Genomic DNA, 21,102 nt, shown 5'->3' with positions numbered 1-21,102 from the left:
AGCTCTGCTCCCCCCACGTCTGAGCAGGGACCTCCTCAGCACTGGATCTGACCCTGAGTCCTGGCTGCAGGGACAGGCTTCCCCCTTAGCATAACCGGGGATAATGAGCCCTCTAGCTAATGGTTAATATCCGTAATCCAAACCCTCCCCCAGGCCTGGACAGAGAGGGGACAGGATGTGGAGCCGGGAACATGTTTGCTCCCAGCTGGAGTCTTGACTGGGGCTGGTGGGATCAGAGGCCACGCAGGCCTTTAATGCATTAGCTCCGGAACCGAGACTGGGACAATATCGCTGCCCAGGGCCTAGCGGGTCACAGGAGGGTCTGCTGGATGGGGGAGCAGGTGGCAGTGCTGCGGGGTTGAGAGACAGCGGATGACGTATCTCAGTGGGTTTGATTGCCCATAGAGAAATCAGCCCCGACGGGAAAGGGTTCGTTCCTTCCCCAGCGCTGGGAAGCTGTTCTTGCAGCAGTTTTCAGGCTGTGTCTGCCTCAATGTGTGAGTTTAATTCAACTCATATTTATACACCCCTTGTTTCGGACAGGGAGAAAAGGAATGCCCCCCGCTCCCTTTTCCTGAGCTGCTTTCAGAGTTATCTTTTTAGGCTACAGAGTCATCCGGGCTGACCAGACCCAATACCGCCCCAAACGACGAGAAACCGTCAAGCGCAAATCACATTGGCTCAGCGTGGTTTCCTGGCCTGCAGCTCACGTCCGGCAAACCTGAACAGAACCTACATCGCCCGAGGAGCAAAGGTTACAGGGGAACTGCTCGGACGTTGCCATGCTGAAACCTGATCCGAGTATAGGAGACACGGACGGGGCGTTATTTAGTCTGCAGAAAAGAAGAGTGAGGGGGGATTTGATAGCAGCCTTCAACTACCTGAAGGGGGGTTCCAAAGAGGATGGAGCTCGGCTGTTCTCAGTGGTGGCAGATGACAGAACGAGGAGTGATGGTCTCAAGTTGCAATGGGGGAGGTTTAGGTTGGATATTAGGAAAAGCTTTTTCACTAAGAGGGTGGTGAAACACTGGAATGGGTTACCTAGGGAGATGGTGGAATCTCCTTCCTTTGAGGTTTTTAAGGTCAGGCTTGACAAAGCCCTGGCTGGGATGATTTGATTGGGGATTGGTCCTGCTTGGAGCAGGGGGTTGGACTAGATGACCTCCTAAGGTCCCTTCCAACCCTGATCTTCTATGATTCTATGACAGAGCTTTAGCCCAAAGACCAAAGTACGCGGGGAGTCCTGGGGTCGTAGTTCACCACAAGCCTTTTGTCTCGTGTTACAGTATTGGCTAACAGGGACCTGGGCTGCTGCACCCGAGATGCCATAAGCCCAGATGAACCGCGCCGGCTTCAGTGCGGGCGCCAAGATGTACCCTTCTCAGTTCCCTTTGAAAGGCCCAGAACAAGAGGAGCAGCAGTGGGTAGGTTTGGGAGGAACCCAGCCCCTGCCCAGGCCCCGGCTGGTCTGTCTGCACGTTGCACAGGGGGGAGGCCGATGCTTTGCTCCTCCTGTGGTGAGCTCAGCTGCTCGGAGGCGACTCCTCCAAAAACGTGCTCCGGGGGGACTCCCACCCACCGGCCGGAGTGGCTGAGAAGGTCTCAGTGGTGAGTGTCCAAGGCCAAAGCCCACGCGATGGCTGGCTCTCTCCGGCTCGCTGGGGAAGGCCATGGAGGGCAATGGGGAATGGGAGGGAAGCCCGCATGCCAGTGACAAAACAGGTGACCCCAGCGGAGAGCACCCTCGGTGCTGGGGGGTGAGGGAGGCCAAAGCATTCCTTTCCTCAGCAACCTTCACAGCAGGAGCTGGAGGCCGGGCGTGAGGCAGGAGCCTCTCTCCAGCCTGGGTCTCCATGGGGGGCCCTGTAAATCAGAACCATCCCTGCTGACTTTCAGCTTCCGACCTGCCTCAGTTTCCCGAGGGCTTCCCACACAGACCTCCCAGCAGCCTGGCTTGGGGCAATGTTTTTACAAGCAGCAACAACTCCGGGTGGCCTCCATACTTGGGTGCGCCAGGCGGGGAACCCGGAACCTGGGGCACCCGCATTTTGAAATGTGGCTGCACACGACTAGCTCGAAGCTGGGGTTCAACCTCACCCCCGGCGCTGCGCTGTAGCCACTAGGCCGCCCTGCCTCCCTGGCCCTGCTGCTCACTCAACGTGGACAAAGCGTTTCAAGACGGTCCCGTCTCCACCCGATCGGATCGAACGGTTCCTTTTTGTTTCCCGCTGTATTGTATGGATTGGGCCGGTGTCAATAACAGAACGCCATGGTTTAAACAGTCCGGCGGGGGTCCCAGCGAGCGGCTGCAGCCCCCCGCCCCAGAACGGGCCAGTCGACCTGAACCACGCGCCGGGTTTCGAAAGCTGCGTTTCGCTGGAACGTTCGACTTTGTTTCGTTCCGATTCGGAGCCAAACCGAATTTTGCGCTCTCAGAATTTCCCGAGGAAGGGAAATCCCGGGCCGTGACCAGCATAAGGACCCCGGCTGCTCCGAGGCCGCCTGGGGACCCCTTCCATCGCGCTCGAGCCGGCTCCCCGGGGCCCACCCCACTGGAATGTCGCTGTCATCCAGCCCTTATCACCCCGGCCAGCTCTGCGCCGGGACTGCCAAGTTTGGCGCTCTCCCCCTGTTCTGCTCTTAATTTAGCCACGGAGGTGATAAGCAGCAGTATATAGCGAAGCCCAGCCACCCCCTCACTGCGGAGGATCTGAGACAGCAGGATGGTGAGTCCCCCCCGCCCCCCAGCCCCTCACCGGAACCAGCGTCCTGCTCCTCGAACAGCTTCAGCCCCCCAAATCCTGGGACAAGGGCACACGCTAGGAGCAGCCCCTCGGCATGCGGCAGGACACTAACTCGGGGGGACCGGCCCGGGCCATGCCAGAGCCCCATTGCTGCCCCCCTGAGCCCCATTGCCAGCCCCTAGATACCCATTGTCAGAGCCCCCCCAGCCCCAGTACTGCCCGCAGACCCCAAAGCCCCACTGCTGTCCCCCTAGAACACCATCGTCAGCACCAGCCCCCCCCCCAACCCCACTGCCAGCCCCAGAGCTTACAGCCCCTGTGGGGAACGTGCAGCCAAAGAAAGCAGGGAAGGGAAGAACTCAGCAGCCCTGAGATTACTGGGGACCTTTCCCTGCCTCCCTCCAGCCCTTGCCGCCCCCCCAGACCCAGAGCCCTTCACCCACTAGCAGCTGACCGCCCCCCCCCATGCAGATACCTGCCCTAGAGAGCCCCTTCCCTCCCCCTGCCCCATTGCCCCCTGAGAGCTTTGACGGGAGTTTGAAGGTGCTGGGGGTTATCAGTGGTTTACAACTGTTTGTTTGTTTGAATCACGCTGGTCCCAGACACCGGAGAGGGAGGCACCTTTCGTGCCAGCGTGGGGCTCCCCTTCCGCCGCTTGTGCCCACTGGCACGCACCACAGGGCTCCTCGCTGGGGCTGGCATGTGGCACAGGGCTCCTCGCTGATTGGCTCTGCTGGGGATAGCAGGATTCCCTGCCCTCTCATTGGCTCTGCTGGGCTCAGCAGGATTCCTTGTGCTCTCATTGGTGCTGCCAGAGACAGCAGGATTCCCTGTGCTCTGATTGGCTCTGCTGGGCTCAGCAGGATTCCCTGTGCTCTGATTGGCTCTGCCAGAGACAGCAGGACTCCCTGCACTCTAATTGGCTCTTTCCCCTGCAGGCCAGCCGGAAAGCCGGGACCCGAAGCAAAGCTGCCGCCAAGCGCGCCCAGAGGGGCTCCTCCAACGTCTTCTCCATGTTCGAGCAGTCTCAGATCCAGGAGTTCAAGGAGGTGAGGGTGCCACGGCCCATGGCGCATGAACGCCAGCATGCCGGGGAGCCTGGGCAATGCACATGGTGCCCACGCAGGGATATGGCCCGTGGTGAGAGCAGGGTCACGGCCGTGGCCTTCGCAAAGAGAGAGGGGGGAGTATTCAGCACTAGCTACCCCAAGTAGTCACAGCACACACACAGCGAGCTAGAACCCGAGCGTCCGCCATCTTGCAGGACGGCTGTAGCATAGCACGACTTTATGTCTTAGAATCCAGAAGCTTAACACACAAGAACCAAAACCAGAGAGAGACAAAACAGGCTGCTCCCTGTGGCAGAGAGGCCCAATTCACCCCACCTTGCTCTAGGCAGATTGACTGCACAGGACCCAGATCGCAGGCTACCCTGCAGAGCCCCCGAAGCCTGCAAGCAGAACCAGGAATCCCCTTATAATTTAATGTGACAGCTCAGACTTTTCACACAGTTTGCAATACACCGCACTTTGCATTGACCGGATGGTTTCTGAACCTCTCACGGTCACGTTTTTAGCTCTTCTCCCCAACCACAAGGTACTTGTTTGGAACCAAAGCCGACATTCTCCCCAAATCACCTGACTCCGGGAGCTGAAGCTTGAAGGGGGAAATGCCAAATATTGTGACACTCGCAAGTCAGCTGTGCTGCAGCTGCAGGGAATAATGTGACCTAGGGACTCAGCCATGGCAAGCTGGGCTGGAGCTCCCCACTCCTGCTGGGGCAAGGCTAGGGAGAGGGGAAGATGCCAGCTGGAGAGAGGTCCTGCCCTACCGAGAGAGTGAGGGGGCTAGTGCTGAGGGCTGCGATCAGGCCCAGGCCCCAGGGCTCAGCGTCTCGTTCTGTTCCCAGGCATTCAGCTGCATTGACCAGAACCGTGATGGCATTATCACGAAATCAGACCTGAAGGAGACCTACTCCCAGCTCGGTGAGTGAGCACCTTGCCCTCCACCCTCCCAGTGCTCCTTAGCCAGGGGCAGGCACCAAGCTATCCCCAGTAATCATTGTCGTGAAATGCCAGGCCTCAGCAAACCCCCAGCCCTGGATCTCGCTGCAAGCTTCAAACACAGACCACAAAGGTGCCCAAAGAATGACAAACCTGTCAGGACATATCTATCTATCTATCTATATATCTGTTTATCTATCTATCTATCTATCTATCTATCCCCATCCACTCCATCTATCTATCCCCATCCACTCCATCTATCTATCTATCCCCATCCACTCCATCTATCTATCCCCATCCACTCCATCCACTCCATCTATCTATCCCCATCCACTCCATCCACTCCATCTATCTATCTATCTATCTATCCCCATCCACTCCATCTATCTATCTATCCCCATCCACTCCATCTATCTATCTATCCCCATCCACTCCATCTATCTATCTATCTATCTATCTATCTATCTATCTATCTATCTATCCCCCCCCATCCACTCCATCTATCTATCTATCTATCTATCTATCTATCTATCCCCATCCACTCCATCTATCTATATCTATCTGTCTATCTATCTACCTATCTATCTATCTGTCTATCTATCTACCTATCTACCTATCTATCTATCTATCCCCATCCACTCCATCTATCTATCCCCATCCACTCCATCTATCTATCTATCTACCTATCTATCTATCCCCATCCACTCCATCTATCTATCTATCTACCTATCTATCTATCCCCATCCACTCCATCTATCTATCTATCTATCCCCATCCACTCCATCTATCTATCTATCTATCTATCTGTCTATCTATCTACCTATCTATCTATCTATCCCCATCCACTCCATCTATCTATCTATCTGTCCCCATCCACTCCATCTATCTATCCCCATCCACTCCATCTATCTATCCCCATCCACTCTATCTATCTATCTATCTACCTATCTATCTATCCCCATCCACTCTATCTATCTATCTATCTACCTATCTATCTATCCCCATCCACTCTATCTATCTATCTACCTATCTATCTATCCCCATCCACTCTATCTATCTATCTATATATCTATCTATGCCCATCCACTCTATCTATCTATGCCCATCCACTCCATCTATCTATCTATCTATCCCCATACACCCTACTATCCACCCCCTCTATCTATCTATCCCCATACACCCCATCTATCTATCTATCTATACCCATCCACTCTATCTACCTATCCCCATACACCCCCTCTATCCACCATCTATCTATCTATCCCCATCCACTCCATCAATCTATCTATCTATCCCCATCCACTCCATTCATCCATCTATCTATCTATCTATCCCCATCCAATCCATCCATCTATCTATCTATCTATCCCCATCCAATCCATCCATCTATCTATCTATCTGTCTATCTATCCCCATACACCCCTCTATCCACCCCCCTATCCATCCCATCTATCTATCTATCTATCTATACCCATCCACTCTATCTATCTATCCCCATACACCCCCTCTATCCACCCCCTCTATCCACCATCTATCTATCTATCTATCTATCCCCATCCACTCTATGTATCTATCTATCTATCTATCTATCCCCATCCACCCACTCTGAGTGGCTTGCCCTCTGGTGGGAAGGCAGCGGAGATTCCCTGCTGTCCCGATCTCTTGCGGAAGTGAGTTCCCCAGTTCCATACCAGTCCAAACCTGGGCCCGGTGCATCGCTTGGAATCGAAAGGGTCTGAAATTCCTTAATCTCAGGCGTGGCAGCTTTGTGCGAGATTTGCTTTGGTATTCCCGTGTATCAGCCTGGCGTCTCGTTCCCCAGCCGTGGCCCCGTGGCGCCAGGTGCTGCACAGACACAGGACCCGAAAAAAGGGCTGAATTTTCAGTTCGTTCAAAGCAAAACTGGGAGACTCCTGCACTTATGCTGGGACCCCAGGAACAAAGCTTCTTCTTGCTTCCTCAGCCCTGTGGTGCCGATGCCACCCCCCCACACCCCCCCTGAGCACGGCCCTACCCCTTAGGCCTGGGGAAGAGGGGAGCCCTCGGAGCAGGAGAAAGGCAGGGAATTCTCAACCACCACGGGCCCATGGGCTGGTGCCCAGTAAAGGAGGGTCTGGCCAGTGGGTAACGCACCTGTGAATGGGGGCGTGGGCTGCTGGGGGAGCCTGCACCGCCGGGGAGCGGGTGGGGCCGGGGGGCACAGCTCTAACAAGACGAGCCCTTTATGTTACAAATCGATGGAGGAAGCTAGCTGAAGCTCCAAAAATACCCAGCCCCTCACCCCCCCGGCTGACAGCGGGAGCTGGCTGCTTATCGGCAGGGCCGCTGATTAAGTAGCCAGCACGCTCTTTCCACCGGGCACTTGAGCCTGGCATCTCGTGATTTCCTCCCCATGCGTCATCGCTGATAAGGCTGGCTCTGCTTGGCTGCACTGTGGGGGCGTGAGGCCATCGGCTTCTGGGCTCAGCCCACCTCCCATTGCGGGGCTGGGGCCCGGCTCAGGGGCGAAGCACACCGCCTCCTAGAGCAGCCCGAGCAGCGGGCCCGGCTCAGCTCGGATCCCAGCCCGGCCCTTCTGGTGCTTTTATCAAAGGCAATCGAAGGGGGTGGGTGCAAGGGGGCTCTGCGGAGATGGCTCTCTCCACCGACGCTGCCACGGAGATCGGCCTATAGACCCCGACTGAGATCAAGGGGACCCGTCGTGCTGGGCCCTGCACCCACCCTGGCTGAGATCGGGGGCACCACTGTCATGCCAGGCTCTGCTCTGACCCTGACAGAGATCGGGGGCCCCCCATCGTGCCGGGTGCTGCCCAGACACACAGCAAGAGCCAGCCGCTGCCCCAGAGGTAGCAGAGAGGGAGAACAGAGCTTAGCGTGGGTTGTGTCATCCGATGGCATGACGTGCCAGCTCCCTGGCTGGAGCTACCTCCCTGCTTGGGTTGTGCTGGGATCCGGGCCTCCCGCCGTACAGCAGTAGGGCTCCACGGGGCGGGGCCCACTCCTGCCGCCGGACAGCGAACGGTTCTCCGGGCGGGGGCCAGAGGCATCCTGGGGAAGATGGGCTTTCACCGGGTCTCCCCTCCTCACCAGGGAAATTGAACATGAAGGACGAGGAGCTGGACGAGATGCTGAAGGAAGGGAAGGGCCCCATCAACTTCACCGTCTTCCTTGCACTCTTTGGGGAGAAGCTGAATGGTGAGAAGGCCGCTGCACCTCCTCTGGGAGCCATATGGGGCCGAGAGCTGGAGGGGGCCCGTTCGAACCGGGGCTCTATTTTCCTCTGGGACGTCCTGGGCCCCATCGCCAGAGCATCCGAACGCCTCACCCTCCGTGATGTATTGATCCTCACACACACGGGGTTATGATTCCCACGGGACAGATGGGGAAACTGAGGCACGGAGTGACTGGGTGCCTTGCCCAAGGTCACACTGGGGTGGCACAGGTTTCCCGCATCCCAGACTAGCCCCCAAACTGCTGCAGCATCCTCACCGATTCCCTCAATAGCTTCGCCGGCATCCCCTCCTCAGCGTGGCCGGGTGCCCTGTCCCAGGCTCCGGGCGTGAGCCATGGCTGAGCGCTGCCGGGCCCCACGGGATCCATACGGGAAAAGCCCTGCGGTCTCCTGCTGCTGCTGAACCTGCGGGGGTCTTTGGAACCCAACCCCCCCACCCAGCAATGGGCCTGGGGGGGGGGGACGGGGGGGCTGCAGCTGCCCTCTGAGATGTGGCTTTGGCACCTCAGAGCAGTCGGGGCGCAGGCAGGGAATGTGGGTTCCCGGCACCTCTGAGGAGAGGGAGGGTCGTCGGCTCGTCCTGCCCCGCAGGCTCGGCGTGCGAAGAGGAGCAGCGCCGCGCCCCCGCCCCAAGGCAGGAATGGGGGGGCCTAGAGCCAGGGGAACGTGGCTGGGGAGCCTCGGCCTTTCATCCTGAGCCAACCAGCCCCCCTGCCCTCCGCAGGCACCGACCCGGAGGAATCCATCCTCAACGCTTTCAAACTCTTCGACCCCAGCGGAACCGGCCACGTGAACAAGGACGAGTGAGTCAAAGCGCCCCAAGCCGGGGGCGGGGGGGAGTCGCAGGCCTGGGGGACCCAGCACCCCTCGGCCCAAAGGGACATGAGCGGCCTCTGCTTCTGGGGCCTCGGCTTTTGGGAGCCCAGGTGGAGAGGCCCTTGGCCTGGTGTCTCGGGGTGGGAGGGGGCTGCGTGCCCCCAGATCGGACTGAACTCAATGGGGGGGGGGGGTGGAGGCTGCAAATCAGAGCCCGGGGTGCCTCAGGCTGGGCTCTCAGGGCCAGATTCCCAGGTGCCCGATGGCTCGCGGGGCAGGGCAAGGCCTCTCCGGTGAATGGCAACGCCAGGAGCAGAGCCGGCTCTGTGCCACCCTAGTGCCGGGGGCGTCCTGGGCCAAACGGGGAGTGGGCTGGAGCCAGGAGGAGGCCTGGCTGGGCCCCCCAGTCACTGCCCCAATGGGGAAACGGCCGTGGGGGGCGGCGCGGGCTGCCACAACTGCAGCCCTGGAAGGGGCGCGGGGCGGGGGAGCAGCCGGGCTGCACGGGTCCCAGCAACTGAGAGGCCCGTTTGGGAAATGTGGGGTGAAAAAGAGTCTCTGTGTGCAGTGGGCACGTCTGTCTAGCCCTGCGGGACCTGGCCCCTGGAATCACCCCCCCACACCCCACCGACCCTGCCCCCCTTCCAGACCTTACCCAGCCCCTGCCCCCCTCCAGCCCCCACCCTGCCCCTTCCCAGGCCCTGTCTGTCAGACCCCGACCTGGCCCCTACCCCCTCTTAGGCCCCAGCCCCCCAGTCCCTGCCTGGCCCCGGGGGCAGTGGGCACAAACCCAGGGCTCTGGGTTCTCACTCACGTCCTGTTTCGTTCGCAGGTTTAAGCAGCTCCTGCTGACCCAGGCAGACAAGTTCACCCCGGAGGAGGTGAGACGGCCCCTGCTCTCCCCCCGGCCAAATGTGTGGGTCCCAGGAGCTCCCCCTGCCTTTAACCCCACCGGTTGGCAGGAACCCCCTCCGTGCTGCACTGGCTTTGCACCACACGGCCCCCCGTGGCAGATCTGGGTGCCCGCCAGCCGCTCAGATCTTTGGTGCCCCGGCTGAGGCCTCCCCGGTGGGCCCCGCCCCGGGAAGTGGCTGGGATCCCTGCCCAGGTGGAGCAGATCCCTGCTCACGTCCCCGCCCCGGCTCTCTCCTGCCCAGGTGGAGCAGATGTTCGCGGTGACGCCCATCGACGTGGCGGGAAACATCGATTACAAATCCCTCTGCTACATCATCACCCACGGCGACGAGAAGGAGGACTGACGGGTGATGCGGCCAGTCGGCATGTGCCCCACGCCTAGCCCCATTGAAATAAAAGCCCAAGCCCATCAAACGAGACAGCCCCCCGTGTGTGTGACCAGTGGGGCAGGATGGAGGGAGGCCACGTCTGTGGCCAGTGGGGAGAGGGAAGCTAAGGGCTTGTTTCAAAGGGCCGGGCACAGCTCGAGGCCATTCCCTAAGCACTGGCAGAGGCCAGGCAGATCCTGGCACAAGGACTGGTGGGGGACTGGGATGCAAAGGGCCTCTGCTGGGCATGCAGCCCATGGTGCCCTCCTCCACGGTGGGGAGTGGCGGGCAGGCCCCGGGACGGAGGAGGACGCAAGCCCTGCAGGGGCGCTGTCCCGTGATGGAGGCAGGGGGCATTGGGAATCCACCCTTGCGGGAACCAGCCTGGGGAAGAATCCGAAGCTCACGCCCCTGGGGAGGCCCCTTGTCCACACCCTGGCGGTGGCTCCCCCCGGCACAGCAGAGGAAGGATTGTCACAGGATCGTCTCCTGGCCTGAGAGGCTCCTCTGCGCAGGGGAGCTGGGTGACCAACACGCAACAGTCACCATGTCCCACCCCGTCCCTTATCTCCCGCCACGGTGAGCTCGGAACCCGGGGCGGTTTCTGCCTCGCTGGTGGCCACTTTCCCCTCCTGCGCTTACCATTCCTCAGGCGCGTCTTCTTCTGAGCCAACAGCTTCCGCTCCCTTTCCTGCTCCCCGCTCCCAGCTCTGGTCTGGCGGGCGAGGGGGGAAGGAGTTGCAGGGGCCAGGGGCCAGGGCCCCTCCCCCCCACCTGAGCCGCGGCCAGCCCGTGACGCCGTCAGGGCCCCTGGGATAAGGAGCGCAGGAGGGAAATGCAGATGTTGGACCGGAGAGAGGCAGGATTGTGGCTGGGACAAATGCTTCTCAAGCAGCATCAGCAGCTCTGGGGCTGAAAGGCTCGTTTCCACCTGCCCGCCCTCCCTGCCCAGCAGGGGCATGAAACCAGCGACAAGTTGTCCAAAGCACTTTATTCACAAGGAAGCCAAAAGCAGTGGGGTGGAGAAAGGGGGTCAGATGCCCGGCTGGTGCAAATCGGCATGGCCTGGAGCTGTGCCCATGTGCACCAGCTCAGCCCACGATATCCAGCAGAAGAGATGCCAGACTGCCAGAGCCAAGCTGATGGCCAAGGGCTGGCAGAGCCACTGTCCTCGGGTTGTCTGCTCCGGCCTGCAGTGGTCCTGGATGAGGGAGACAGCAGCGTGGGGCAGTCAGCCTGTGAGCTTAGCCAGGAAGGGTCCTGCTTTCTGCCTTCAGCTCCAGGCTATACCCCCCATCTCCTCCACAGCCCCGACTGGGCTAGCCCCCCATATGCCCCCCGCTGCCCGCACTGCCTGGGGCTCATAACCCTGGGTGGTGTTCGGAGCACCCACTGGTGAGCGGGTCCCCAGAGCACCCATCCCCGTGGGCACATGGAGCCGTCAGTGTGTGCTCCAGGCCCCGCTCCGTGCCCGATCCCTAGAGATGAGCGTGGGGCAGCCCCAGCGGTGGAGCCGTGAGCTCCTGCTTTAAGCTCTGCCGGTCCCCGATGTGCAGCCACCCCGCCCAGGGCATCATAGACCAAGGAGCACGTGGGCCCCGGAGACACCGCAGCACTCACCGGCCTGGGCCGGGCTGAGGCACTGGGTTGAAGGAGCCCCGGCTGCTGCTCCATCGACATGGTGCCATAGGTCAGACCCGAGCACCAGTGGGTCCCGCTCTCCACCTCGCTCTCCCAGCCCAGGGATCTGCCTTGGGGGAATCACATACCCAGCTGGCCCCATGCCATGCTCCATCCAGCCAGTTCTGTGCAGTGCAGGTGGGCACAATCATCAGCAGCAGCAGCGAGAAGCTTTGGGGAATTGGCGTGGCCTCGGGGCAAGCGGCGGGCATCAGTTCGAGAACTCTGGAGGGAAAGCCAGCGTTTCCGGGTCAGAGCAGCTCCAGCCCCCCAGGCAGGGAGGCCTAGGCATCCTCTGTGTGGCACCTCAGAGCCGGGCCGGGGGGGCAGCTGAGCCCTAGCGGGATAATCACGGGGATGGGGGAAGAGCAAGTCGGGGGAGGATCCCTGGAGATGCGGGAGGGGGTGAACTCTGCAGGGGACAGTTCCTGGGGTGGGGGCGATTGCTGGGCCGGAGAGGGACAGCCCAGTCCATGTTTCTGGGAGAAGCCTCGAGGAGCCTGGCCCGAAGTTTCCCGTGGGGGATGAACTGTGGCCTTCGTGCTCTCACCTGGGGGTTCCTTGCACAATCTGATGCTGGTGCAGATATCTCCGGCCTCATCGCCATTCTGCAGTCCATCCGTGAGCTGATCTTTGTACTTTTTCAGCAGCGATTTGCACATCCGGGCCTGGCGTCTGCTCACGGCCCTGCACACGGAGTTCAGGGCCTTGCTGATCGCGTCCTGCGGCGAGACCCCTGGCCCGTGAGCTATGGCACCGCGCTCCGCCCACCCTTTGCTCTCCCATAACTTCGCCATCAGCCAGGGACTCATCCTCCGGTCCGCTCCCCTTCTCTCCCTCTCTTTCCCCACTCTCCCATCACCGTCACGCCCTCTCCTTTCCCCCCCACATCTTCTCCCTCCTCATCCCACCGTTCCTCATCCCCCCACACACTTCCTCAGGCCCGCCCCCCCGCTCTAACCACTGGGCAGGCCAACCCGCAGTGCAAGCAGCACTGGGTGACTTACCTCGTCGGGATCATCGCCAGCTAACGACTTGAGCTTATCCACAATCTGGGTGCAGAATTTGCACTTCTTGGCGGGGGGCCGAGCCTCGTCTTCCTCCTCCAGCTGATCCCACTGTCCCAGAGAGAACCGAGAGGCCCTATAGTGCAGCTGTGGGACCAGGACCCAGTGCGGCCAGGCCCAGGGCGGCACTAACCGGGGGACGACGCCCAGCCCCAGAGGGGTTCTCAGCGGGGCTGGGCCGGGTGTTCGACTGTTACCTCCTCTGACCACAGGGCAGCAGTATCCCCGCCAGTATCTATCTCAATCGCTCGTCCAGCCCTAATTATTATTCCTAGTCGTTATTCGCGGTGCAGGAGCACTGAGGAAGGTGGCGATGGGGCAGGGCCCCAGTGCCAGGCGCTGCACAGACGCAGAACAAAATGACGCGCTCCCTGCCCCCAAAGGCAATCTCCGAGCGCCGCGCAATCGTCAGTGTGTTTATGAAGGCTGGTTGAACAGTTCCCCTTGAAGCTGCGGGTCGGGGGGAAACTGGGTTTTCGACTCGGCGAAATGCTCCCTGGAAAGCGTCTGCTTCCCGCTTGTTCATCCAAAGAAACGGAGCGCCCACAATATTTCGATGCCAAAGTGTCTCCTGGGAGCAGCAGGTCAGGTGCTTCCTGCTTCCAGCCTCCTCTGCGGACCGGGCTCCCCCGCGGAACGTCGTCTCCCAGGAGGCACCGGGGAGAGGTGGCAGCCGCAACAAGAGGCGAGGCTGCACTGCATCATGGGAGATGTAGTCCAGTCAGCCCCTAGAGGAGACTGGGGGCCCGGGGCACCCGAACTACAACTCCCATGATGCACTGGGGAGAGGCAGCCGCAGGAAGAGGTGAGGCTGCAGTGCATCATGGGAGATGTAGTCCAGTTAGCCCCTAGAGGCGAATGGGGGCCTGAGACACCCGAACTACAACTCCCATGAGGCACCGGGGAGAGGCAGCCGCAGGAAGAGGCGAGGCTGCAGTGCATCATGGGAGATGTCGTCCAGTCAGCCCCTAGAGGAGACTGAGGGCCTGAGGCACCCGAACTACAACTCCCATGAGGCACCGCAGCGGCATTTGCAAAAGTGACGTATGAGGGTTTTCAATATTTTTGCTGAAAACTTGAAATTTTGCATGGGGGGAAAAAAAACCAGCTCTACATTTATCCTTTCAACCCCCACTCCCACTCCCCCGGGAGGCGGGGCTGTGCTATGCGCCCCATTTTACAGGCAGGGATACTGAGGCACAGAGAGACACAGTGACCTGCTGAAGGTTACTCAGGAAGCCTGTGGCAGGGCAGTGCCCCCACCACTGGGCCACCCTTCCTCACCGACACGATCGAAGTTTTGCCTATCTTGGCCTGGGGTGGGGGTCAAGGGGGATGGGATAAGGGAGGGCAGTGGGGTCAGAAGCAGGGAGCGTAGTCGTTGGGCCATGGAGTGCAAGGGCTGCTGCAGTGGCTGGCTCCTGCCATTGCCTCACTAGCTACCTCAGCTCCTCCCTGGTGCTGGGGGGCAAGGAGAGGAGGGGGGCAGCTGGCTGGGCTGACCCCCCCGTGGGTCGTAAGCGGCTCCTGCCACCTCCGCTGCAGCCAGGAGCAGCTCCCGCAGCAGGGATCGTTCCTGGCTCCGCTCCATCAGCTGCCCTGACCCCCTCTCCCTGCCCCACCTGGGCACTGCAGGACTGGGAGGCGGGCGCAGGCAGCTGGGCTGGGAGCCATGCAGAGCAGGAGACCAGGGAAGGGGGTTTCCGCTCCTCCCCAGCTTCTCTGACTCATCCAGGCCCCCGCCTTCCGTTGCCAAACCAGCCAACTCCTTCTGCACCCGGTAGCCCAGAGCTCAGGAAATTTCATCCCTGTGTCTCCTGAGGCCCCTCTCTGGGCCCTGCTGAGCTCCGCTCCCAGAGAATCCCTCCCTTAGCCCCGAGCGCCTTCAGCACCCAGGCTGGGCACCCAGCACCCCTCTGCACTGCCCCTTGCCCCACCTTTTGTCACCCAACTGCAGTCAGTTCCCCTCCCCTCGCCCCCTGCATGGGCAGCCAGTGGGGAAGGGACAAGGCATGGAAATGGGGAGGGGGAGAGACGGACGCGGCTCCAGCACCCCCTGAGGAAAGGGGGAGGAGAGACGGATGCAGCTCCAGCACCCCCCGAGGAAAGGGGGAAGAGAGACGGACGCGGCTCCAGCACCCCCCGAGGAAAGGGGGAAGAGAGACAGACGCGGCTCCAGCACCCCCCGAGGAAAGGGGGAGGAGAGACGGACGCGGCTCCAGCACCCCCCGAGGAAAGGGGGAGGAGAGACGGACGCGGCTCTAGTACTCACCCAAGGAACAGCGGCCCAGAGGCTCGTACAATACTGCTCCCTCTGGCATTCGACAGCCGTGGCCACATCCTGGCACCAGAACTTGGGTCCTTGCAAACATCGCGTGGGAACCAAATCTTGCCCGGCCAACGCTGCCCAACAAAGAGACAAGTGGGAGGGGGGCAAAGCCCTGCGGACCTGTAACACCCTCTCGCTGGCCCAGGAGCGCTGCCCCCAGGAGAACGTGACCTCCCAACCCCTAGCTGGTGTGTCACGCTCTGTCCCCACGGCCAGCCCCACAGCTGGTCGGTCAGCCTTTCTGCCATTCAGCTGGGTAAATCTTCAGCTCTAGATAACAACAGGTTCTGCATGCAGCGTGCGTCAGTCTCATTGGGACAGGGCTGGCTCCACCTTGCCGATGGGTTGTCTCAAGATACAAAGAGACCCTACAAGGGCAGGCTATGGGATCAGAGGTTCTCCGGGATGTACAGAACCCGTGTCTTCCTGGGTGTGACTGTGTTCATTCTCGTGGGGTTATGCCGGGGGGGGGGGGTCTGCCCCAGTGGGTCATTCATTAGCCTGTCCATTAACGCGCAAGAAATCAAACGGAGCCGTTCTAATAATAAATACCAAAAGGAAGGGCTAAGCGGGATCTGTTGCTGTCTGGAGCATCCCAAAATCCTCGAGAGGAACATTATATTATTATGATAATGTATTTGAATTACCAGGACCCCGTTATGCCAGGCAATGTACAAACACACAGCAAAAAGACAGCCCCTGCCCTAGGAGCTGACGAGCTACGCAAACGTGGTCTAGCTGCACTGCAATATGTGGGGGCCTTGTCCATAGGAACGCGGTGGGACCTGGCAGACCAGAGCAGAACCAGGGCCCAGCCCACCCAGGATCCTGCCTCTGATAATACCCAAGACCAGAGGCATCAAAGGAAGAGGCAGGGAAATCTGAAAGCAGCTCACTGGCTTCCCTTCCTGCCCGACTCTGGTGACATGCTCCGTGGGTTCTTCTAGCTCAGGGACCAGAGCGGTCAGCCCCGAGGGTCTAAAAACCAGGAATCTGGCCTCCAAAATCATGAGATTTCAAATTAATAAGGGGGGGTATTTTTATTGGCCTTCTGGGGCTGGCAAGTTTTGGGGCCCACATGTTTCTCTTCAGCCTCAAAAGCAAGAAACTCCCTTTTTTTCTGAAAGGAAAGCGGAGACGCTGATCTAATCACCTGATCCGAGCAGCCGGGGCGCAAGCGAAATGAGCAAATGGATTGAATCGTCGTTCTAACCGGCGTGGCTGGGCCTGACCTGCGGCTGGCCGGCCGGCAAACCCCAGAGCCCTTCGCACGATAACGACGTTTGCCCCCTCCCATCTCGCTGGTCCAGAAGCAGATGCACCTGCCTGTTAGCAGCGCTTGGCTCCTAAAACCCTTCGGTGCTCTTGGCTGGCTCCCGGCTGGGGCCTGGCAATGGACATGGGGGTGGGGGGGAATGGAAAGCAAGCCTACCCCTCCCTTGCTTCTTACCTGTGGCCACAGCGAAGAGCAATGAGAGGCCGAGTATCGAAGCCATTGGAGCCATTGAAGCTGGAATGGCCGGCCAGAGCTCTCGCAGTGGCTTTTATAGCCCAAGTGAAGGAGGCGGAGGGGTCTGGCTGGGCCAGTAGGAGCATCTGAAAGCCAGAGAGACCTTAAAAAGGAGTGTTGAGGTCTTGCCGCCCCCCTTCCCTCCGACCCCTGCTGCTCTTCCTTCCTCCTACGCCCCTGGCTTTCTGCAGAGATGCTCGCCACAGAAACTAACCAGACACAGAAGGCAGCCACCACCACAGGTTCTGCTCTGTTGGGGGCCGGCTTCCTCTCCCCCTGCCTCCTTCGTGGGCTCCCTGCTCCCCATCCCTGGGGCCCTGGTATCTTCCCCTTCGGGCCCGCTCCTGTTTGTGTCAGCAAGGCAGCACCGGGTCGGGAGCCCAACCAGCAGGGGGTTTCATTGCAGCTGGGTGGGTTTGGGGTGATTTCCCGGTTCCCAGGCTCCTCACTGCAGCCGCTGGCTTCTCTGACTCACCCGGGCTGGGGGGGTCGGCCCCCGGCGGGGACCACAGCTCAGCACCAGGCAGGTGGAAACAACTGCAGAAACAGCTGGTGGTTTCCAGCCCGGGCCTCCGTCTGTTCGCTCACAGGCGAGTGGTGGCCTCTGCACTCAGCGAGCAGAACCCCGCGGTTCATCTCCGTTTGTTCCCAGCTGCTTTGGTCCAAGCTGGCGTCACTGCACCGGTGTCATGCCGAGGCGCTGTGGCATGGGTCCACCGCGAGTTATATCTGGCATGATCAAATCGTCCGAGACGCCTTCTAATATACTGAGCTAAGCTGGACCTAGTATAGACCCCCCAGCCTTCCCCCCATGGCACCTGCCGGTCACTGATGGTCATCACGAAAATTAATCAGTAGTGAGTCGGCCAGTTTCCAAGCTGTGCCAGCACTTTGCCCCTCCGATCTATGACTGATCGATTTCCTCTTGTTATGGACTTTGCCAAAGGCTTTTTGCAAGTCACAGGAACAGTCAAACTGGATCAGCCTGAGATCCAGCCAGCAGAGTAGCCCGTCCGTGACAGTGGTAGCATCAGATGCTGCAGAGGAAGGAGTAAGTACCCTATGGTAGCAGATGTGGGATAACCTGGCCCCCGTTTAGGTCTACCCCTAATGCATGTTAGCTTTAACATGAACTCCGGATATTCTGGCTAGCCATATAAATGTCCAATCCCTGTGTCAAACTTGCAAAAGGCCAGGCATCCTGTGGCAGAGAGTTCCACAGTCTAAGTGTGCAAAACACTCTTTCCTTTTATCGGTTTCCCGCATCTTCACTTCATCGAATGCCCCCTTGTTCTTGTGTTATGCGACAGAGAGAACAGAAGCTGGGTTCCCACTCTCCTGTCTCTAGACCAATTATTATTACAGGTAGCAACACATGTAGTTAAGGTTGGCTGACACATCCCATGATAAGAGCCTGTTTTCAGATGCTTATAACTTTGCCAAATTTGAATCTTTCCGGCTGAAATTTTCCCTGCTGGGTGTCTGCCACAGATTGAATTTTGGGGGGAAAGTTTCAACAAAAATGGATCAGCAGTTTCTCCAAATGAAGTGGAAAAAAAATACAGTTTTTTCCCCCCAACTAAAAAAATTCTTTCAGCGGTTTCATTGAGAAGCCCTAGATTCTGCATGCTTTGGAGCGGGGGCTTGAAATCTGGTGGAGCGATCACCTTCGGGTCAGAGTTGTGCCTTGTGCTGCCCATGTGAAAATTCGCCCAACTTTGGCCAAGTTGCAAGGCTTTGAAAAATTGCAGTTTGCACACGCTCACGTGGGATTTATTAGGGTTTGGTAGGGTGGCTAGATTTCATGTGCACTGAGGATGCTTCATGCCGTCAAAGCTCCTACATGCCAACCATCGAGTGTATGTGCCATCCCCACAGAGCGAGGGAGCATGTTCCATCCCGAGGCTGCATGAGCTAAGAAGGACTCTCCTTGCAATTGTTGCTTGGCACTGTGGTGCTGGACACCAGCAAAGAGATGTCAGGGACAAGCTAGAGGGGATGGGGCAGACGGGGTCAGTCTTAGGGTGTAACAGAGCAGAAGGGGCTATTCCCAAGGCTCCTGAATTTCAGCGTTCCTCTGTTAGAAGCACAGGTCTGTGAAACCTGCTGATAAAGCATAATACGCACCCAGTAGCTGGACACAGAGGATAACAACCTACTACTACCGAGAGTTACTCATTAGCTCAAGAGGTCTGTGGGGTGCAGCTTAAGATTCCAACCCTGCTGATGACCCACACGGAATGAGAAGTGTTAATTAGACCCAGAGAGCCCCACCCTGGAGGGCTGGTCAGGCTCAGGAAGGAGTTACAAGGCCAGCTGGGAGGAGTCCCTGTTCTCTGGGAAGGGCCTGGCAGGAGGCCGGTGAAGGGAGAACCTACAAGGGAGTCGATGGGTGGAAGTTGCTTAGTTTGTATTTTTGGCTGGGTCTGACTCTTGCTGAGGGAAGCCCTGTGAGCGGCTGCTCTGGAAGACATGTGAGGCTGAAAAGGTACCCGGTAGAGGCGGAAGACGCTGTGTTACCGGACATCGCTCGTGGGGGACGTCGCTACCCCAGAAAGGTAGCTTTACCTGGCCGGAGGGCCTCGTTGCTGCTGTCCTAGACCAGTGAAATCCAGAGAAAGCGGCGGAGTGGATGAAATACCGGGCGTGCCACAAGGAGGTGCTCCAGGACGGTGCAGCTACGGCGGGGCTGAATTACGGCTGTGCAGGCAACCAGACCGTATATGATCTCTGACAACACTTCGCCTCTCGCCCTGGGTCTACTCCCCCTCTTCAGCGGCCTCTTGGGAGGGATGTTGTGAAAGTCCCACGTCAACCGGCTGTCCTTTGCCCACTACCGTACTGATCTGTTTAAAGAATTAGTATGTTCCCTTTGCAGAAACCGGGCTGGCTAGCCCCCATCACATCACCACCTTCCCGAGGTTTGATTCTGCTGTCTCTGTTTCTCTGCCCGGGATGGATTACTCACTGCTCTGTAATTCCCCACCCCACGCCTACGACCTTCCTTAAATGCAGGTTCAGTGCTTACCCCCCTCAATCCTCGGCGACCGGGGCGGCTTTTCAGGAGAGATTGCCTCCTTTTCCCGGCAGTTCAGCCTCTAGCTCTTGAAAACTCTTGGCTGGACCATCTGGGCCTGGTGACTTGTTGCTTTTTAAACGATCAATTTATTCCCGTATCTCTTCTTCCGATACCTGGGTCTCTAACAACACCTCATCCTTATTACCAGGAAACAGCAGGTGCAGGGTGGGTATTCTTGCAACACCCTTAGCGGGAAAAATTGATGAGCTAAATCATTTCGCTTCCCAGCAAATGCACTTAACTTCCTTCATTGGTCCCTGGTGACCAATTACACAGACTCACAGGACTGGAAGGGCCCTCGAGAGGTCATCTAGCCCAGGCCCCTGCACTCAAGGCAGGACTAAGTGTTATTTAGACCATAGGCGCCGACTACATGGGTGCTCTGGGGCTGGAGCACCCATGGGGAAAAATCAGCCAAGCTCCCCTCACCCCCTGCCCCTTCTCCTCCTCCTCCCCCCCCCCCGAGCAAGCCGCGTCCCTGCTCCTCCGCCTACCTCCCAGCGCAAGCTCCGGGAAGGAGGGGGGAGGAGCGGGAACGTGGTGCGCTCAGGGGAGGAGGCGGGGAAGAGGCGGGGCCAGGGCAGGGATTTGGGGAAGGAGTCGAATAGGGGCAGGGAGGGGGCGGAGTTGAGGTGGGGACTTTGGGGAAGGGGTTGGAATGGGGGCGGGAGGGAGGCGGGGCAGGGGTGGAGTTGGGGCGGGGGCAGAGGAGGGTCGAGAACCCACTAGCACCATTAGAAGTTGGCACCTATGATTTAGACCATCCCTGACAGGGGTTTGTCCAACCCACTCTTACAAATCCCCAGTGATGGAGATTCCACAACCTCCCTGGGCAATTTATTCCAGGGCTTAACCACCCTGACAGTTCGGAAGTTTTTCCTAATGTCCAACCTAAACCGCCCTCGCTGCAATTTATGCCCATTGCTGCTTGTCCCGTCCTCAGAGATTAAGAAGAACAATTCTTCTCCCTCCTTTTTGTAACAAGCTTTTACATACTTGAAAACTGTTCTCATGTCCCCTCTCAGTCTTCTCTTTTCCAGACTAAACAAACCCAATTTTTTCAATCTTCCCTCATAGGTCATGTTTTCTAGACCTTTCATCATTTTTGTTGCTCTTCTCTGGACTTTCTCCAATTTGTCCACATCCTTCCTGAAATGTAGCGCCCAGAACTGGACACACTACTCCAGTTAAAACAATGAGGAGTCCTTGTGGCACCTTAGAGACTAAGAAAGTTATTTGGGCATAAGCTTTCGTGGGCTTAGTGCCACAAGGAATCCTCATTGTTTTTACTGATACAGACTAACATAGCTACCACTCTGAAACCAATACTCCAGTTGAGGCCTAAGCAGCGTGGAGTAG

General features: G+C 58.7%; 2 protein-coding genes across 2 annotated transcripts; one reads left to right on the top strand and one right to left on the bottom strand.

The window, feature by feature from the left end:
* The first annotated feature begins 2,676 nt into the window (after positions 1–2,676).
* On the top strand, positions 2,677–10,124 carry MYL7 (myosin light chain 7). Its single transcript, XM_037886290.1, has 7 exons — positions 2,677–2,726; positions 3,683–3,793; positions 4,654–4,729; positions 7,838–7,942; positions 8,704–8,782; positions 9,628–9,676; positions 9,953–10,124. The coding sequence occupies exons 1-7, from the start codon at positions 2,724–2,726 to the stop codon at positions 10,052–10,054; spliced, it is 525 nt and encodes a 174-aa protein (XP_037742218.1). The 5' UTR covers positions 2,677–2,723; the 3' UTR covers positions 10,055–10,124.
* Positions 10,125–11,054: 930 nt separating this feature from the next.
* On the bottom strand, positions 11,055–16,763 carry LOC102932316 (antimicrobial peptide NK-lysin). Its single transcript, XM_027829684.3, has 6 exons — positions 16,605–16,763; positions 15,098–15,228; positions 12,766–12,876; positions 12,309–12,480; positions 11,848–11,983; positions 11,055–11,279 (listed from the first exon to the last, which is right to left on the bottom strand). Exons 1-5 carry the CDS (start codon positions 16,657–16,659, stop codon positions 11,970–11,972), a joined length of 483 nt encoding a protein of 160 aa, XP_027685485.2. The 5' UTR covers positions 16,660–16,763; the 3' UTR covers positions 11,055–11,279; positions 11,848–11,969.
* Between the last annotated feature and the right edge of the window lie 4,339 nt (positions 16,764–21,102).

This window comes from Chelonia mydas, chromosome 26 (genome assembly GCF_015237465.2).
Source record: "Chelonia mydas isolate rCheMyd1 chromosome 26, rCheMyd1.pri.v2, whole genome shotgun sequence".
Classification (NCBI taxonomy): domain Eukaryota; kingdom Metazoa; phylum Chordata; order Testudines; family Cheloniidae; genus Chelonia; species Chelonia mydas.
This window is presented reverse-complemented; position numbering and strand designations above follow the sequence as displayed.

Bases quoted from the DNA above. Each gene is read 5' to 3' on its own strand.
- MYL7 (XM_037886290.1), top strand. The intron at 3,794-4,653 runs GTGAGGGTGCCA...TTCTGTTCCCAG, and splicing joins AGATCCAGGAGTTCAAGGAG to GCATTCAGCTGCATTGACCA. The intron at 7,943-8,703 runs GTGAGAAGGCCG...TGCCCTCCGCAG, and splicing joins CTTTGGGGAGAAGCTGAATG to GCACCGACCCGGAGGAATCC.
- LOC102932316 (XM_027829684.3), bottom strand. From the start codon at position 16,659: ATGGCTCCAATGGCTTCGATACTCGGCCTCTCATTGCTCTTCGCTGTG. The intron at 12,877-15,097 runs GTGAGTACTAGA...TCTCTGGGACAG, and splicing joins TCTGGGCCGCTGTTCCTTGG to TGGGATCAGCTGGAGGAGGA. The intron at 12,481-12,765 runs GTAAGTCACCCA...GTCTCGCCGCAG, and splicing joins CTGGCGATGATCCCGACGAG to GACGCGATCAGCAAGGCCCT.